Below are 20,051 nucleotides of genomic sequence, written 5' to 3'. Positions count from 1 at the left end.
TTGATTGGTGATGGTCTCAAACTTCCCTATACCTTCTTGTGGTAATGCTGGCAAGTTTGTCATTCCTCAGCCTATATTTTTCACTTTACGGGTTCCATATGCCAAAATGTATTTACTTCTTAACACATTGCTTCTACCTTCTCTAAATTTGTCAGTACAATTTTGAATTCCAGACTTGTACTGCATTTGTAGATCCTTCTGGGTTATTTGCTGTGTGAGTTCAGTAAATGTGGTCTTCATTTTTCATTCCAGTCCCTAATTAAAAGGTTGAATGATGTCCAAAACAGATGCCTGTAAAGTCTCAGTTAATACATTCACCCAGTGTTGATCATGAACTCCTAGATACTGTTTTTTAAACAGCTATGCTCTGTATTCAGCAGTACTTCTAGTTGTCCTTGGTTCCTTAGTTCATCTGTGAAATGTGAAAGTAGTTCAGCCTTGTTAAAACACCTCTTATGCTGAGAAGGAAATGAGATTGGTTTTATGTAGTTTATTCCAGCTGAATCCATATCACTTCTTCATTGTCATCTGGCATTTGCAGTCTATTTCTTCCAGTATTCTTCCAAAAAATGAAATTTAAATAGTTGAGGAATTACAAGCCACTGCTTTTGTTCCTCCCTGGAAAAACAGACAAACCAACCAACCCCAGTCTCTGCACTCCCTCCAAATCATGAGTTTTCAAAGACTAAGGTTTCTGAAATTGCAAGGATGGCAAGAAGCAGTCTCTGGAATATTTTATGGGATACAGATGAACTGCAAATACTTCTCCAAACACACTCTAATCTGTTCTTCTCTTACTGAAGTTCTCTCCATATGTCATTAGTGTAAATGGTATTACTAACATGGGGTTGGTGTATGACGAATTTTAATTTTTACCTCCTATTAAGTTTACAGAGGGACGGAATGAAATTTTTCAAGATTGCTGTAAACTGAAATGCTTAAGACTCTTACTATCACTTCTTACCCATGACTGAAAATGATCTAATCAGTGATTTGTGTGGACTGTCAGCTACCTACAGGCTGTAGGAGTTTGTATGATTGATTTTTCAGTGTAGCTTAAAAATCTGAGGAACTTAGGTAATGAAATTGGATTCAGGTATAACATTTAGTCACAATAATGTAAATATAGCTAATTGATGAATATTTTACTAAATGAGAAGTGCATACTTTCAGGTTTTAATTCCATCAGGTGTTTCAAGCAAGCCAAAAAGGAGCATCCTAGAGTATAACTCTTGCACTGGGCCCATTCATTCAAATAACAGTGTTGAGTAAGGTAGTTGTATTTGTCTTACGCTGTGTTTTTTATGTGGTTTAGTGTTAACAAGGTTAATGGTGTATGTTTGTGTGCTACATTAAAACCTGTGCTTGTCTAGTTCTTCACAATCAAATTCTGAATCCTCTCCCTTTTTTTGGCTTTATTTGTACTTTACTGCATACTCTTCTTCTGACAGGTCCTCACTATGTTCTGCACCCTTCCAAATCTTACTGCCTTTTTTTCTCTCCAGTCTTTACACAGAGTATATAGACTCTAAATGGATGGATAAGATGACAAATCAAGGCTTATGCAGAGCTGGTTTAAATAAATGTCAAAACTTTTACCTGGACAAAGCATTGACAACTTTTTGAAGCAATGTAAAAACTACATTTTGCTATCAGAATGAAATGCGATGCCATGTGGCTTGACACAATGTCTCTATTTGTGTCTTTGAATGGGAGTAGTGGGGGTTTGTGATTTTTGGGGGGATTCCACCCTTCCTGTTGGCTGTGTCATTGCAGATTTGGGAAGGGCATCGCTTCACAAATGTTAAATCAGATAGAGATTAAGTTTTCAGGGAGATTCTTGTAATAAAAGGGTTTTCTTTACAATTGTGCAATTTAATACTGAAAACCGTTGCTTCTGTAAAAGAAACAAGATTAGACATCAGATATTGAAGGAATGGCTCCCATTTCCAATATCATCAAAAAGGTACCCAGCTGTCACTGCACGTTGCTTTGACAGGTCTGAGCTCTAAGAAAGCCAGGAATCGGCACTATTTTCAAAGTGAAATTGAGATAAATGTGCAATACATGTGTAGCCGCTAGACTAATTCTTCTAATTGTTTCTGTGGGTCTTCACAGAAGCTGACTGTATCCCCAAGAGCCGGGAAGCGCCCCGGCTAATTGGCAGCAGCGCGGGGGCCGCTCCGGTAGCCAAGCCCTGCGTGTTCTCGTGCGCCTGGCCAAGGCCGGCTCTCCCCGCTGGCCATCACTAGGCTGAAGATAGGAAATTATTTCTGACTGTCCCCTTAATGTTCTGGTTTAATTTTAAATAATCACGCGTGAAAAATAGACATCATGGACTTTTTTACATGCGAAGATAACACATTTACCCTGCCTTTGTAATCATTTCAAGTCCACGCAATATCCTATGTGCAAGAAAGGAGATAAAATCAAGTGCTAAATGTAGTTGAGATTGGGCAAGAACTAAAAATGCATTCACCAGGTTTTGTTTAAGGTGTAACCTCCTTCCTATAAAGACACATATCTTAATTTATTTTTCTAACTAATTTGTATGTTCTATATGATGATGAGACACTTTAAATGTTATAAAAGTCATTTTTTAAAAGTTTGATAAAGCTGTAGAATACAGGAATACTGGGAGGAGCTATGGATTATATTTACTAAATACATTCCTCTTAGTCTATGTAGAATTATATATATAATACTGCATAAAATACCTACTGATCTGTACAGTACATGATATGTATACATATGCTACTATATATTTCAGGCAGTATGAAATAGTACTACATAGAGAGAATATGAAGAATGTATATGATACTATGTATTTTATATATATTTTATTTAGTAGTGGCAGATGAATTTTAAACTAACTTCTGCTACTATTATGATATAAGTTTTGTGCCTATTGGCAATAAATAAGGCTGCTTCAGAATCTTTATTTTTTGGATTAAGAAAAAAAATCCAATAGAAAGCTGGTCTATCAATGTTTCCAGTAATGTTGCTACAGCATTTTCCCTTCAATAGCCATCAGCTCTGCTATTGCTCTGAAGCTAATGTGAGGTGACTCATTTAGCAGCATATTATTGCATCATTGCAACATGATGTAAGGCACATCAGGCATTATTAAATTACCCTGAATTTTGCAGTATGACTAACATTTTATGCACATTAGCACCATGCTTAGGGCTCCTTATGGGAATATACTTCAAGTAAACATATTAAGACGTAATTTCAGACAACTTTTCGGGATTTACCACTTTCTTCTTTATCGGGGAAAAAAAAAAGCTTCACTGGAATATTAAGACAGTGACCTTTGTGCATTTTCAGAGCATGTTTTGTGTTTCTTAAACGACTTGAAATGTATGCTGTTAGTTGTGTAGTACCTTGGATAAAAAAATAGCTGACTTCTCACTGGTTGTTAAAGTTGGGACAAAGTCGTCCATCTTCCGCCTTTGCGATGATTCAACATAGAAACATTCCCCTCATCTGGGTGCAAGTCAGAGAAAGCTAGATCTGTGTATGCCTCACTTGTGCTGAAAAAATATTACAGAATTTTACACAGTATTGATATTTAGCAACTGGAATTCATACTGTTGGCTTTTTAGCAAAAATTTGTGAGCTTTCTTCATTTGTTGACGTAAAAAAAACTTTCTTCACAATTTAATGTGGACCTTTACCCAGCTAAGCTGCATCTTGTTGTCTGCAAAATTAGTAATGTATTAAAGAACAAATTTACGAGCATGAAAACTACATGTATTAGTTGTTACATCCTTCACAAACTGAAAAGTTTGTTTAATTTTTGTGCAAAAAAATTCTAAGTCACTTAACTAACACACTGTAAGAACACAAAATGCCTTTAGGACCAATTTCTTGGGCAATTTAACAGATGATCACTTTGGCAAAAGAAATGTTTGCAAGTGTATGTTACTCTGCCTTTGCATAGTCAGTAATTTGCCTCTTTCAAATTTAAAAAGGCTTTAAAGTATGAGCCAAATGCAAATTTAAAGAACAATCCTGCGATGCTGGGGAGAGTAGTATCTCAGAGCACGTTCTCTCGAACAGCTAATCTCACAGGTTGAAGAAGTACAATAAGGGTAGAACTCCAGAAATTTGAGTTGTGTAGGGAGAACATAAAAGCTTGTGCTCATACTGTGCACAGGCAAAAATAGCAAGCTGTTTGCATTACTGATAAGGTGGTGAGGAATATGCAAGCAAGAGTGAAAACAAGGTTCCATAGCAGGACGTAGATACCAACTTGCTGCACAGAGAAAAATTAATAGAACTGAATAGCACCAACTTAAAAGTATTTTTAATTTGTTCATAAACCATATAATTGTAAGATGTGTAAATAATATAATGGACAGGATTAACTCATTTTATTTTTTCAGTAAAGCATCAGGTAATATTAAACAGCTGGAGAATAAGCATACAGACAAAAATGCGAATGTGAGGAGGTAAGCGTGTATAAAAATGTGTGCGGGAAGCAGAAATGAGATTTACTGACAAAAATGGAAAAGCAAAGAACAGCATGAAAAATGTAATTTGAAATACGTTTTGTAAGAACAAAAAACTTGGAAGTGGCAGGAGTGAAGGAAATGAGTGATTGTGAGTAGTGGAATAGAGCAGTGTTTTAGTGGTATCTGACAGCTGAGATGTCACTAAATGTGTAAGTCAAAGAAGAAAAAGGTATTTGTAGCACATCGCATTTTAAGACATGGTGGGTGGTTGGATGTGTATGGAAGCTTCCCAACAAATCTTTCTCGACCCGCAGGTGTAGCCCCAAACAGCAGCACGACTCTGCGGCTGCTCTGTGGGTGCTTGGCCAGGTTTTTAACCAGTCGTTACTTCAGTGCAAGGGCCGCCGTACTAGAGCACCACTAACATGCTTTACTGTGGCATTTTGTGTCACAGAATAGTGAGCACTACATGTCTTGCTGGAAGATGAATGAAGTAATGGATAGCTGTGTAGAACAAATATATTGGGTGTTTCTTTGTAGGGCCAGTGAGTACTTCATAGGTTCTTCTTGGGCAACCTGATGTGTGTCTGCAGTTTGCGTGTTGAAGCCCCCTTGCACACATTCAGTGTTCTGCAGTTTTAATTTCTTCCTGCAGGAATTCTGTTCATATCCTGAAACTTCTTTATTGCTTGTCTCTAAGACTTCTATCCCTACTTGGCATCCTTGAGAGAAATAATTAGATAGTTACTCTGTGTTGAGGATGTGCCATCTGTTCCTATGATATTGTGGTGTTATTGAAAAGATTTAAAACAAAATAGGGAACTCATGAAAGGGTTTAAATTAATAGAAAAATGTAGATAGTTTGTCTCAGGAATGGTTGGAAATAGACATATTTAGGTCACACTCAGGTGGCAGACAGTAGAAGTAGTAATATTGTGGCAAAAGGGATGCTAGAGTATGGATAACTCTCTGGAGGGTATCAGGCTAAACCGTCTAGTGTATCTCAGATCCCTTCAGGCCTTTTTTTTTTTTTTTTTTTTTAAATTAAACTTCAGGTTTTGAAATTAGATCTTCTAAAAATAGATATATACAGAATATACACTTCAATGTAATTGTGTACAATAAGGAAAATTATGCATACTTTAAACATGCTAATTATAAAAATGCATAGATGCTATAGAGGGGCTACCATTTTATAGTTTTCTAAAAAAAAAATAGAATTTCCTTTGCCAATAAAAGAGGCCATATTGCATCAGCTATGGACCCTCTTTTCTTTTTCTTTTTTTTCTTTTTTCTTTTTCTTTTTTCTTTGTTTTTCTTTTTTCTTTTTTTCTCCCTTTTTTTTTTTCTTTAAACATATCTATTAAACAGCAACAAGAAAGCTCTTCCTGCGGGTTCTTGGCAGTACGTTTGAAGATGCTTTAGATGGATCTTTCAAATGAGGCAGAAAAATACATGATATTCTGGACTTTAGTTATCCGTGGAGCCTTAGAAAGACTGCAAGTAGTGGCACTAGTTGCTTTTCTTCCATCCTCACATAGTTTTAGAAACAGTGGAGAACATAATGTCTATTTAAATCCCAGTAATACTGAGTTATGGAAGTATTAGAAAAACATGTAAGGCTTGTACGTGTGGGGTTTTTAATACCAATATAACTTTAAAGCTGACAAACTGATTTTATTTTTGTAAATTTTCTCTTTTTAATCTCCTGTTCTCTGACAGCTTTGATATCAGGTGTCTCCCTAAAGCAGATTTTTACAGCTGAGCTATCAATCTTCAAGAAACGCAGCTTCTGAAGGAAAGGCTGACACAATGTTAACGGGAGCAGAGACTCTGGATTCTGCCAGCTGATACCGTCTTAAAAGCACGAGATGGGGACAGGGATATATAGTTTAGGGGCAGATGAAACGTCCAAACTTGAGTTTATTTTGGTCCATTTTACTTCTCAAGTAAAATCAAGCAATATTAACTTTCTCTTGATTGTGATTGATTAGAAGTGAATTACTTATTGTGCTATTGGGGAAATATCTCCTGTCTCTCAGCAGATAAGGAGCCTGCAGAACTGTTTTAGAAAGTAAAAATGTACTATGCACAGGCTAGATTTCTTTTTCCAGAGCTGGAGGTGACCACCTGAAGTTAATCAGGGAAGACATCCCCCGAATGAAGCGGGTAGCAGGTGTTAGGAATTAGTTAGAGTTGGGGGAGGGATGCTATTTATAAAAGGGGAGCATTTTGAATGTCTTAAGCAGACAAACTGTTACTTGTCTTCGCCCTTCTTTTTCTCACACTCTATAGGGTTGGCAAATTTTCTTCCCTCCTTTTAATTTTTGATTGTGTTTGATTGTATTTAAGGTAATGAATATCCTGTCAATCAATATGTATAATATCTTACACATTGCTGCATAAGGAATCAAAAAGCATGTTATACCATGGAGCACAGATACAATTTCTTTGGCCTATTACTATTTGTCTCCAGCTAATCTTACTGCGTCAAAGCTGGGTGCTTCTCAGTTACAAATTGATGGTGTTATTGGAGGAAGGGGAAAAGATCAGCTCAGTTCTCCCAGCCTTACCTGTCTGTTTGGATGAGCTAGATTGCTCTTTGGATTTTCTAGATGTGTTTATTCCTTTCATCTATAAGTAATATGTTGAGCCCCCATTTATGTTCCTCTTTTACTTCACAGGGAGATAAAGTCCCTTCTCAGACTTTGCATCTGCACAGATTCCTGCTCTCGGGATGAATACAGGCGCTGAGTAGAACTGGGAAGGGGGAGATAAGAGTGGTGTAAGCAACCTGTTCCTTGGCATTTGCTGCCTGGGGTGGGCTGGGAGGGACGCTGGCTTGAGCAAAGAGTGGATGGAAAGGAGCGAGAGACAGATTTGCCATTTTGCTTCCTCTTCCGTGCAACAAAACCATCCAACTGGCCATTGGTTTCGATCGCGTTGTGGAGCGTTCTTCAAGAAGCAAGTGCTTCTGATGGCACCGATTTCTGAAGAGCAGGGAGAGAAGGATAACATTTATTAAGGGGAGGGGATTGTAGCCTAAGCTTGTCTATGCATTTACTAGCACCCTAGTACTGGACTTAGCTTTCACTTGATCATATGTGAAAATACGTGGGTCCTCCATGTTAAGTCCTAACAAATATCTGGTAGCTATATTAATGATAGTTTTTGAACCCTCATTATGTTGTGCATTTTCTTACTTGGTGCTTAAAGTGAGTGAGATTTTTCTCTTGGCTGTGTGGGAGACGAGATGCACAGCTTCCATACCATATACATGAAACATTCTACTAATGGTCTGAAATATTTTGAAATCATTTTGCTGAAGATGCAGAGGGAGAAACAGATGCAAGGATAGTTTGAGCTTTATAATATCCTTTATAGTCTGACTTCCGTAAATAAGATTCAGCATAAAATCTTTTATTATAATGTGACTTCTCATGCTTGTAATTGTACAGAAAAGCAGGAAGGCTGGTACCAAAAAATTAAAAAGTAGATGAATAACCCCTCAGCTGCTTCTCTTCTGACATTTTGCAGTTCTCCATAAACCTTCTGCTTTTGTATAATCACAGTAAAGAAGCTGTTCAAATTACTGTTTTCATAATGTAGCGAAAAGATTCAAAGGCAAAGGGAGGGGAGCCTGACCTGTAATCACAATGCTTAGTAATGCCTTCCTAGAATTCAGTCAGCGCAAAAATACCTTGCCCGGGGGGATGAGCGAAGACAAGCTGAGCCAGCATAACCTCAGGGATTGGACACCAACATCAGCAGGGTGCCGCTTTCAGAAGCTAAGGCAGAATTTGTAGTCTTGCCAATATGCGGTATCAGTGCAGGAAAGCCACTGTTGCAAAAGAGAAGGAAAAGACTCATTCAAAATATTTGTCTTAATCGGGTGCTTTAAAGCCATTTTGATGCAGAAGGAATAAAAAATGTTTCCTTCCCTTTGCATTTAATCTTTTCTCCTCCCACTGCTCAAAAAACCATATCTGGAATTCTGAATAAAATTCTTCCTTGTCCCTCCTTTGTCCCTGTGCTCGGTTTCATTATATTGACACATAAACAGAATTAGCCATACTAGCAGATTTTGCTTAGGTATACACATCAAATAAGCAGCTCATGGTGATCCAGCAAAGCTTTGGTGTAAAAAGAGAATATGCTGAGAACTTGGTATTTTTCAGTGTTAACATTAATTGGGAAGACAGTGAAACTGAATGTTTGTTAATTTGTTTATGATGTTGCGTCACTTCAGTAGTTAGTACCCTAGGTAGCTGGTTTTTACTCCAGTGAGCTAGATTAGCCTGATTACACTGGCAGGATGCAGTTGATGGATGACTGTCATTATCTTCTCAAAACTGCATGATACTTTAGGTATAGGAGATGATAATTAAATTTTCAAGAGACTACATTGAGATTATAAGATCTGAGTATTTTTTGAAAATGAGGAATATGTTTGCAATTATCAGCATGTTGTTAGAGGATCCTCTCCTGAGATGTTTTATTAGCAACCCCTGATTTCCTTTAAATTGATCAGGAAAAGTAGCCAAGTTATCATGTAACACTTTAGATGGTTTTTTGGGTGTGGGTGGGGTTTTTTTGTTTTCGTGGGGGGTTTTTTGTTTGGTGGTTTGTTGTTGTTGTTGTTTTTGGTTTGGTTTGGTTTTGTTGTTTTTTGTGGGGTTTTTTTTTTGAATTCTGATATGTTCCTCCTGAAACAGACCAAAAATGTATCTGATCAAATCTGTTGGTAATGGCTTGAAGATATACAGGTTAGCACAATATATTTAATGAAACCTTGTTTGAGACAAAACACAAGAGAGGATCATAATTAATGCCTCATTTTCTGCCAGTTGCTATTGATTACTCATTCAGGGTCCCTTTGTTCTCAAAATGGTAACACTGTATTTCACATTACTATTTGATATTCTCAGGATGGGATTCTTTAACAACATGCTGATAATTGCAAACATATCTCCAGAATTTAAATTTAAAATGAATTTACATCATGTGTCAGTGTTTTTCCAAATTCAGCTTATATTTTGGAGTGCATATTCACTACAGTTTCCAAAGATTGGAGACTTGAGTAAAGTGATATTCCGCACTTCATATCTTGGTTATATTTTTGGCTTGAACTGCATGACGTGGAACTCGGGTGAATGGTCTTTTTGCAGCCCAAACATCTGTACTGTACCAGTACCTCACAGAGCAATTATGTGTTAAGGTTTTCGTTTTGTGCTACGTTTTCTTTTGGAATCACTGTAACAATGTACACAACTTAGCTGGGGGATTTTGCAGGTTTAGCAGAGTTTGACATCTCCATTTTGTTACATTCTTTTGAACTAGCTCATGCAAATCATCAGGTTTGTCTATAAGGTAAGATGTGAAATACTAAGACATGTTATATACGTGCTTTAAGTCATCCAAATGGCTCACTGAATAAAAGGACGTGTGTGAAACTTAGCTCTACCCAGTGCAGCATTTCAGGTTTATAGTAAGGCAAGGAATGCACTTACTATCTGCTCTACATAATTCTGAGAAATAGAGAAATGCTAAGTGAGTTTGTCTACAACTTTGTGGCAGGATAATGGAGGGATTTGATTGAGATGAGTGCTGTTGTATTACTATACTTTTACAAAATAATGTATCCAAGCTCTCAATTTTTAACTAGGCACTTAAGTACTTTTTTTTTCTTTGTTTTAACTTTAGACAGCTTTCCTGCCTTAAATAGGGACAGCCTGACTACTGAGACTCAAAGCATCAATTTTTTGAAAAGAAAGCTGATGCAAAAAAACTCGGAAAAAGAAAATCTACTTGACTAGTTTATTGGGTGGGGAGGGCAGTTTCAAGATCCAAGTTTGCAGTTGCTGAGTTCCAGCTCTCATTTCACTGCCGCAGCAGCTCTGCCTTATTATGCTGGCCCTGTCATAATCAGTTGCATATAATGGGCTAATGCTTTTATTCTCAACCATATTATTCTTTTGATAGCAAATAATGAATAATACAAAGGCACACAGTTGTATTTGGATGGAACTGTTGCATAGTTTGGCTGTGGCTACACTAGAAAATTTGAGTTCTTAAAGTGTTTGCTAATACGTTTGCATTTAAAAAATGAACATGGATGAGATTTAGACCAAGAAACACAAGCCTAACTGCCTATAACAAACACATTTTTGAAAAGGTAAAACCTTTTATACAGTAGTGTAGTGTACGGAGTGTGTTCGTTAAAGACGTTTGTGTATTTTTCAGGATAGCTTGGCTTTCCTATCTACATATAGCGTAAATGTTAGAGAGCGGCAAGGAATATTGCATAAGGACATCTGTAGGCCTTTACTTGTCCTCATTTCTTTTTTTATATCAAAGTAAGAAAATCAAAGAAGTGTTTACCAACATATTAAAATTCTGCTGGCCAGTGTCCTAGAAGTTCATTGAAGGCAGAGCAGTATTTTGGCATCAAATTGTGTCTTCAGGATTCTAAAGAAAAAAAGAAAACTTCCGAAGTAGTCAAAGTCTTGCTTACTTTGATACTCAAATTCTTTGAAAGAATCAATTTTAAAACCATTTTAAAGTATGTTGAGTAAGGAGCTCGTTTCATCTCAGGCAAACCATTTTAATGTAAGCATGTGGTTGACGAGCTGGTGAGTTTGAACAGAAGCTAACTTCGTGTGCGCGGAAGTGCAGCTGCAATACAAAGCTACATGTTCGCTGTGACAAAGGTGAATAAATACAAACACCGCCATATGGAGATATGATTCTTTTCACCCCCCTCACCCTGGCAATGTTTGAATAGATGACTCCTCTGCATTTCATTTTTGCGAGAATACTTTTTAGGAAAAGGACCTCTTTAAAGCATTTGTCTAGATAGTGGCCCTTGTAAAAGCCTTTAGGTTTTGGGTCAGGCCATGCCATTTCCCCTGAGGCTGTCAAAATTGTTTCTTGGTTTTGCTGAAAGGGATAAATTTGAAAAGTACAGCGGTCGTGTTTACTTGCTTTCCTCTGTTCTCTTTGGAATCAGACTGCCTGTCTTCTTAGTTGATTGTAATAAAACCCTTTTTAAAAAAAAAATAATCTTTTTTTTTGGTTGGTTTTCAAACACAGATTTCTTAGGTAAAATATTGCTTTAAATAAAATCTTGCTTATTTTGAAGCTGGAGGTATGCCTTATAAAATCCAAAGAGGCAATTTATAATTTATATATAAAGATAATGCAGGCAGGACTCAGCAGCGTTCAGGAGAATAACCAGTCATTGATTATTCTTTAGTAATTGGGTCCATGCCTGGCAGATGAGGTTTGGAGCGAGCATGAATGTTCTCTGCGGAGAATGCTGCGAACTCTGTGTGTAAGTGATCTGCCTCTGTGCAGGGACCTCAGGCACTTAGTCAGGAGAAGCTTGGTGCTGATAATACAAAGCTTTTTTTGCTATCCTCAGTGGTATTTTTGTATTCCTTTCTTTATCAGATGCCCTTAGGAAAGGATCAGTCCTAATCAATATTGCTTCTCAATTGGTTCAGACAGGCAGAAAAATCAATAAGCTGAACTAATGACATCTATTTTTGTTTTATTTTGGAAGACTGAGGAACAATTATAAAATTTTAAACAGATGCTTCATTCGATTGTGGAAATGGTAGAAGAGGGGTGGGGAAAGGTCTTCCCCTTTTTTTTAATAAAAAATTCTTACCCAAACACAATATAGATCAGAAAACTTCTTCAGAGTGTGGTGCACAGCTTGAGATTTACTGGGCATGTATTACATTACTTATATAGTAGCAGAAATATGGTAATGTAGTAGACATGATGCTTTGAAATTTGGGGTCTGATCAAAGTGTCAAGAACTGGAATGTTTATGACAAAAGTAAGAGTGGCAAATATCACGAGGTAAAGGTTGGAGGTTAAGTTTGGAAAAGATATAGACACATGCCGTTCGGAATGGCTTGGTAAAAGTGAATTTAAGAGTTTTTACTGTTTGGTATTGTTTGGTTTGGTTTGGTTTTTCATTATTTCCCCCCTGCCCTTAAAGAACAGAGAAAGAGAGGAACTAAGAACTCTCCCACCTTTTTTTTTTTTTTTTTTTTTTTTGAGGTGTCTGTATGGATCCTGTTGTGTTTCCAAAATCTCTGCCAATGACCTGAAGGAGATGCTGGAGGGGAGCAGGGAGGGTTGTCTGTAACGTGAACATGATGTAGTTTGTAATTGCGTTTGACAGCTGCTCTGAGTGAGCCGAGGCCGGACCAGACGACCTCCAGAGGTTCCCTCCAAGCCTCAGTGGTTCTGGGATTGTGTGAGGGGGACCCAGCTTGGGCTGCTTGGAATGACAAGTATCACAATACCTCCTCCCCTTCCCCACGCACTGCCTAAAGAAGTTTCCCTTCAGTCCTGGATGTTCTTGGGCTGAAGGTCAAGTCTTGGGCTAAGTGCAGAACTCGTTTCACTTCTTCTCTTGGACAGTGTTGGTTTCAGGAACTGTTTTTCACGAAACGTTGCCCAGTTTTCCTGCATGATGTTCATCACTAAAACTCTAATAAATGTTCAGAATAGTATCTTTGCTAAATTCAGACTTGTATTATGTCAGCCAGAAATTCTGGTTAACGTCATGTTTTCTGCAAAACAATAAACTCTTAACTGTTTGTCAAAGGCAAAATTAGCAAATCTTGAAATCTACAAGCAGATTTCTGTGTCCCCATGTGTTTTCTCTATAGTTTGTTTAAAGATCACCTCACTCCTTACAAGGGTATCTCATTTCAAGATGAGTTTTATATTAACAATTCTGATTTAAAGACTATTTTATTGTAAGAATAAGAAGGAAGAAATTGAGTTGAGGGGGAAGCTTTATTTTTATGCCTTAACACGTTTAATCATTGTTAACTTTGTTCTTCAAACCGTGTGATAGATTTGTAAGAAATAGTTAACGCTTCTGGGCCTTCCTTTAGTTTGTAACGGGGTGACTCTCTCACATCCCACTCTTTCCAATAAAAATGTAAAATTCTCATGCTCAAATTAGTCATCAGACAAGTAAAAGATAGAAATTTCAGTACTGATATGATGCAGACCAATTATCTGGAAAAATGCACTTGATGTTATTGCTTATTTTATGTATAGTCTAATTTTAGATAAACTGGATTTTCTGCTAATCTGTGTGCATTGCAAGTTAGAAGGGATTTTGTACCTTGCTGAGAGCCACGTGAGTTAGCCTCACCTTTCACAAGTCATCATAGCGAAAGAACCAGCTTGAATGATGTAATGTAATCCAAAAAATATATTTGTTTATGAGCGAGGGTGTTTGGGCCTTAGAAGAAGGGTGAGGGGGGCTGGGAGCAATGGGCTCTGCTGGGCTGCTGCAGCCCGACAGGGCGGCTCCTGCTGTTTGACGACAGCCGCTGGGACCCGGGCGCTGGTTTGACAACAACAGCCGCTGGGACCCGGGCGCTGGTTTGACGACAGCCGCTGGGACCCGGGCGCTGGTTTGACAACAACAGCCGCTGGGACCCACAGCTGCGCGGGGGCTGCGTCTTTAAGAGGTTTGAGGGGAGGACAAAAGTTGGCTTGGGAGCAATGGGCCTGAAGGAGAAACCTTAACAAGGTGGCACCTCAGTTTTGGTTTGGTATAAAAGTTGATCCAGTCAGCAGTTTCTGCCTTAGCATCACCTGACAAAGGAAATGTTGGTGCAGTTTGAAGGTTGGCAAAGCAGAACTGTTGTCCTGCCATCCTGCAGCTGTGCTTTCCCCCTTAAAACGGGAAGAGTGTACTACGTAATGACCCAGTATGAAGAATCAAATCACTTGTTTCTGAAGGCTGCTGGTTCCATGGTGACCTTAAACCAGTCTGATTTTGCAAATGTTAAAAGCAAAGTGTCTTTAGCCATGTGTGACACAGAGTGGATGCTGCCGAATGAGGAAAGCTGTATGCAGCAGCCAGGAGTGAAGTGGCAGTAAATGCATTTTTACTGCCTGGTAGCATTATGTTTTCTGTACAAACAGTTCTGCGGGTTTCACTCCAAGTCTGGGGATTTTCAGACTAAAGCAAGGCTAAGCATAGTATTAACCATGGAAAAACTATGTTCTCACAAATCACCAATATTAATTTCAGTTTCACAGAAGAAATCCAAATAACGTGAGGCCAAACAATATATAATGCACTTGTTAAGTGGTTAGAATGTTTTTGTATTTCCTGCGTGAAAAGGGAACAAAAAGGGTAGGGTTCAACTACATGGTTAGTTTGAAGCTTTTAAAATGTCATAATTTTTATGGTTTGTGCGTTAATCTATTATCTCTTTTGTCTGTTTGATTTTTTTTGATATTTATTCCATGTTTTTATGAATGTAGTATAAGTCTAGATATCTAAGTATGTGCTAAAACCTAATGTCACACTATAAACTCTTAGCAGTTTTATCAATTATGTTTATATTGTGTAATGGAAGAGGTGTTACATTGCAAACTAAACAAAGTATTATGATTTTTGTTTAGAATTTGAGTATAAATTGATTCTTTAAGATGTTTTAAACCAAAATGGTTATGGTTTTTCAAGGCTCACAGCCAAACTTACTCTGCTTTTCTGAATTATGCTATAGTATATTCTCCGAATACCAATTTTTAAAAGTCAACATTTTTTTTTGAACTCTAAGACCTTCACCGAAAGCTCAATAAACTCCTATAAATGCCAGAAGCAGTATGTGTGGTTAATAGTTTGTTAGCCTGGTATATTAACAGCTGAGTTATTATAGAGCTTAATTTTGCTTTTCTCTGTATATTTTGCAGTCTAGTCTGCTTCGGTCAGATATGGGGCTTGGAAGTCCAGGTCAGCTGTCGTCCTCGGGAAAACCTGGAACACCCTACTACCCATTTTCTGGCACAAATCAACGCCGGAGACCACTTCATGATTCACCAGCTCTTGGTGAGTAATACAGACAGTTTTTAAACCTTTGTTCATGATGCATTTCTGCAGACTTTATTATTTTGTTTGACAGTTCATTTTATGTACTGGAGATTGCTCTGTACTGAGCAATTCAAATTACAGCAAACTGCTATATAAGAGATAAACCAGAATTAGTAACGTTTTCTTTGAGATGCTAGTTTGGATTCAACACTGGTCAGTATTGCTTATAAAACAAACAAGAAACTCCAATAAAACCCTTAATTGCAAAAGCAATAATGACAGATGGATAGGAGCTGATGACCAGCTGAGTGCCCTTAACCCATGCCATCATTAACTCCTGGAAATGCATGACCTTGAGGTCATAACCATTATTTAGTAGGGGAAAGACATAAAGGGGAAACAATTATCCTTTTATATGCTAAAAGTAACTTTATTCAGGGCAATATATAGTTCATTGTAATTGCTTCGACATGCCTTTAAATTTCTTAGCAATTGGAGACTAGTAGTTTATCCTAAAATCGAACTACCTTGCAAAATATCCAGGCAGGAACTTGCTTAAAAATTGTTATAATCCTGTGACAGTATTAATATTTTATTCTGGAGATATTTAGAGATAAGTGGAATTTCCCTACTTGGTCATAGTAAGTGGTAATATTTCATAGCTCTGAAGACTGTCTGTTGAATTAGGAAATCCAGAATGAGCCAGCTGTTCCATCATTTCTGCTATAAGGCTACTGCAAATAATTGGGTGTGCAGGTTTTAAAAAAATTCTTTTGGTATAAAAAGGGAGACTGTAACCTGATATTCTAGTTTAAAAGCTACCATATTTCAATGTTAGCATGTTATGTCATTAGGATTACTCTAGTTATATGTTTGGGGTTTTAATGCCCTACATTCTGTATTGCACTTCTATTCCATAATAAAATCTTGTTTGTTGGAACCATATAACTTAAACCATACTTCACCCAAAATAAGATTTCATCAAATGCAAATTGTTTATTGAAGTAACTTTAGTATTAAGTAGAACTACAAACTCTGTAGGCATTAAAATAGTCCTGAACATGCTTGAAATTGTTTTAAAATCTTTAATTATAAAAATATTATTGTTTAACTTTACTTGTTGTCAAGACACCCGCTGTTTAATCTGGGTTTGTCTCTCCTTACAAATATTTTTGTAAGTCTTCGTATTCCTCAGAGTGCGAGAATCCAATGCAGCAGTTGTTCAGGTCTCTTTCAGAACAGGAACAGTCTGAGGAAAGTTCAGTGAAATTGTTTGCCACTTGGAAGGGTGTTTGAGCTTTAATAGAAAACAGTTGGGGTTTTAAGTTATTATCATTGTCATCATTAAGTTTGAATTGGTTTTAGTGAGAAGCTACTACAATAGTAACCTGCGACGGTTGTGAGTACCGGGGGCTGTCAGACCAGGGCTGTGGGTGCTGGGCAGAGGGTGACGCTGGTGTGGGCAGCAAGGTTGGGTAGAAGCGGTCGGTGAGGGAGAGTCCTCGGGGAGACCGTCTGATTTCTCTTAGATACTCGAATATGTGATTAAGTTAGTTTCTTGTGCAAACTACACAGAGTTTGGTAAGCTCCAGATATTATTAAACTCAGCAAAATCAAGCTAAGTGTAGTGTTATTAGAGTAGTGTTCCTATTTTTTTTTTTCTTGAAAGAGAAGCTCAGGGGGTATAAATCCGTTCAAACTGGTAACACTGTGACATTCCTCTTTTTGTCATGGCTGAATCTGGGGAACTGCAACTGGGAACATGGCAGGTGATGGTTACAAACTTAGGGAAATGTTTTTCCAGAAATTCCAGGAAAAGGAAATGCACCTTTATCTCGAGTCTTCTTTTCAATGGCTTGAGAAAGCATGTCTGTTTTTTTTTTTTTTTTTAATTGACTAGTTAAATGCTACAAAACTGCTGCCTGAGAGTTTAAAGCAAAGTCAGATTATGGCCATTTTATCCCCCAAAAGGACTTGCCTGACCAGGATTTTAACAAACTCCCTAAATTTGCTACTAAAGTTCATTGAAACCAACCAGTGTTCCCTTCCAGGTGCCACTTTGAGTGCAGTGTAAATATCTCTTCCAGAAGTCCTTTTATGTCCTTTTCGAATGTGCCCTGTGGGGAATGATCAGAGTAAAGATATCCAGCAGATATTCTCACCTTTATCTTGTCATATCGTATGATAAAACTGTGATTAAACGTTCTAATGAAAACAGAAGAGTAGGAATTTTGTATTTTATTTGAAGACTCAATCGGTCAACTGTAGAACTGGTAATCTTGCCAGATACTCATCTTCAGAACATGAGTTAACTCATAATTTGCATGGTGTTCAGATTAATTTTATTAGCAGCTGACTAAACCGGTGCAGATTCTTGATTTAGATAATTAAATTGCTGGGTACTTTTGTGATGTTACAATAATTATTGGTAGAAGGAAGCAGGTATCATACCTCCAACTTTTACGTGCAAATTTGTGTTGTATTGCCTTTATTACTTAAGAAAAGTAACTAGGCCATTAGATTTGCTGTTTATTTACAACCTTGGTATAGTCTAAAGCTGTAGAAATGTACATGTGTTAGTGTTTTTAGAGTATGTCCTACTTCAACATGTCATAAATTCCTTTTTGATAGTTCTGTCTTTACTCTGAAGTACAAAAAGGGAAAGCATTGCTCTTGCTACTAAGTCCCATTTTCTTGCTTATGTATCTCAAAATCTCACTTCGTTTCTTGGCAAGTGTGTAAGGCCATCAGTGTACCCTTCAGTGTTGGTGTTCTTAGGGACAGCTGCTTTCCTTATGGAAAGAACTGAATGGAGTTATTTAGTAAAGCTTTATTTTAGAGAAGAACGTGAGTATGTCACATGTTTTAGCACGTTCTTGTATTGATGTGAAAGACAAATTTAATTGGGACAGAATAAAAAATGCATGTAATTGGAAAATAAGAATTCCATCGTGGAAAGAAAGAGCTGAATAGCATAGCTATTTATTCTTTTTCATCTGTAGTGTAGATACTTGATGAAATGTTGTTTTTCTGCGTACAGATCCTCTACAGACAAAGAAAGTAAGAAAGGTGCCCCCTGGTTTGCCTTCTTCTGTAAGTACTACATTTTTTACTTATACTAAACAAACTGGGCTCAAATTGCGCTCTCTTTCCCTGACACGCATACAAATGACTTAACTTCAGCGTTGGGCTATCCGCTGGACACGAGCAGCTAGGCTAGGGAGCTGGGAGTGGTTCTGGAGGGCTAAACAGACATTTGATGTGGAATTTTTAGATTTCACAGCAGTGATTTGTAGCTTGCTCATATGCTCCTACCCACTTGTCCCTGTCATTTGAATTCCTCTCTTGGGAAGAGAGCTGGGCCAGGAGCTGTCAAAGAAGATCTCCTGTACAGGTCTTTTGATGTTTAATTAGTCATTATGTTGCTGAACAGGAGGACAGACAGAGATTAATAGCTGAGAATCTTAGAAATTTACATTTGTAATAATCCCAGTGGAGCTGAAGACATTAAGATTCGGAGGACATGTACAGCTCAGCTTGCCTCAGTAGGACTGAGGTTATTAATATGCATAAATCACCGAGTCAGATGTTCATTGTGAAGCCCTGGTGGATTTTAAAGCCTTCATTAAGCCTTTCCTAACTTCAGCCTAGCATCAGGAAGGCTTTCAAGCAACTAGTTTGTTGATCCCTCTTTGCTTGAAAATTTATCCTTCGAGAATAAAGGGCTTTGATGAAAAAGGTTGGAAGGGTTTTGGTGGAAAAATCATTAATGGCTGTGATAATCTAATGCTATAGGGGTGTTTTGTGGTATTAAATATGCTTTCTTCTTAAAAGGAAGAAAATTGTTTATAAATGTATTGCATTTAAACATCCGCGTGCAGTGAAAAATCCCCAGCGAAGCGGAGGGCAGGATGATGCTCCCTGCCCGGAGCAGGCGGGGGGGCCGCTCTTTGTTGTGGAAATGGCTGTTGGGCTTTTCTTTGGCAGCGCTTAACACATGGGCGCAGGTGCACTCGGATGAGTCATAACTCGGAGCTGGGGAGCCTGAATGGAACACGCTGCACAGGCAGCACTAATACAGCGGGAGCAAAATGGGCCTGAGCTTTTCATTTCGTATGAAGCCTGAAGTACGGGTGGCGTCTTCTAGTCCTTGCGTCTCCCCGGCTCTCTCCTGCGGCGCTCTCCCTTCCGCCCCCAGCTCGGGGTGCTCCAGGCACGGGCCGGGCCGTGCAGGCCTGTTTCAGCCGCTTGCAGATGGAGCGGAGCGGCGCTGGCCGGGGCAGCTGCGCCCCAACCTGCAGCCTACCTGGGAGCCAGGCCTGCAGCTGCACGCTCTCCTCACAGCTTTCGCTTGCGTAAGCACTTGGGCCCCACTAGAGGCTGAATAGCTGCTTGATAAACAAAATGAACACAATGCCTCAAATCATTATTCCCGAGGCCAGGAATATTCTTCTTCTTCCTTGCCTCCTCCCACCCCCCCTCTTTTTTTCCCCTTCAGCAGCAGCTAAAAATAGTTTGGCAATTTACATTTTAACAGTTCCGTGTTATGTAGGGTGGCTTTACAGTCTAGCAGATGATTTCTGCTAGATTAACAAAAATATATTTAACGTGTCAGAGAAGCCAAAATACATAGCAGTGCAATTTTCATGTAATTTATTACTGTAATTCTACGTGAGTAATAAAGCTTACATTACATGTTTAATATTTAGTAGTGTCGGCCAGGTAAA

The 20,051-nt window shown here is 38.2% G+C and overlaps 1 protein-coding gene across 9 annotated transcripts in view; it reads left to right on the top strand.

Moving 5' to 3' along the window:
- TCF12 (transcription factor 12) overlaps nt 1-20,051 on the top strand; it is a 165,049-nt gene that overhangs the window by 94,741 nt on the left and 50,257 nt on the right. For all 9 annotated transcript variants that reach the window (XM_065642175.1, XM_065642180.1, XM_065642179.1 and 6 more), the window contains 2 exons: nt 15,207-15,342; nt 18,365-18,417. In XM_065642175.1, the coding sequence (XP_065498247.1) occupies nt 15,207-15,342; nt 18,365-18,417 (189 nt within the window). The remainder of the gene's footprint in view (nt 1-15,206; nt 15,343-18,364; nt 18,418-20,051) is intronic.

This window comes from Caloenas nicobarica, chromosome 10 (genome assembly GCF_036013445.1).
Source record: "Caloenas nicobarica isolate bCalNic1 chromosome 10, bCalNic1.hap1, whole genome shotgun sequence".
NCBI lineage: Eukaryota > Metazoa > Chordata > Aves > Columbiformes > Columbidae > Caloenas > Caloenas nicobarica.
Note: the sequence above shows the minus strand (reverse complement) of the source record. Positions and strands in the feature narration are given on the sequence as shown.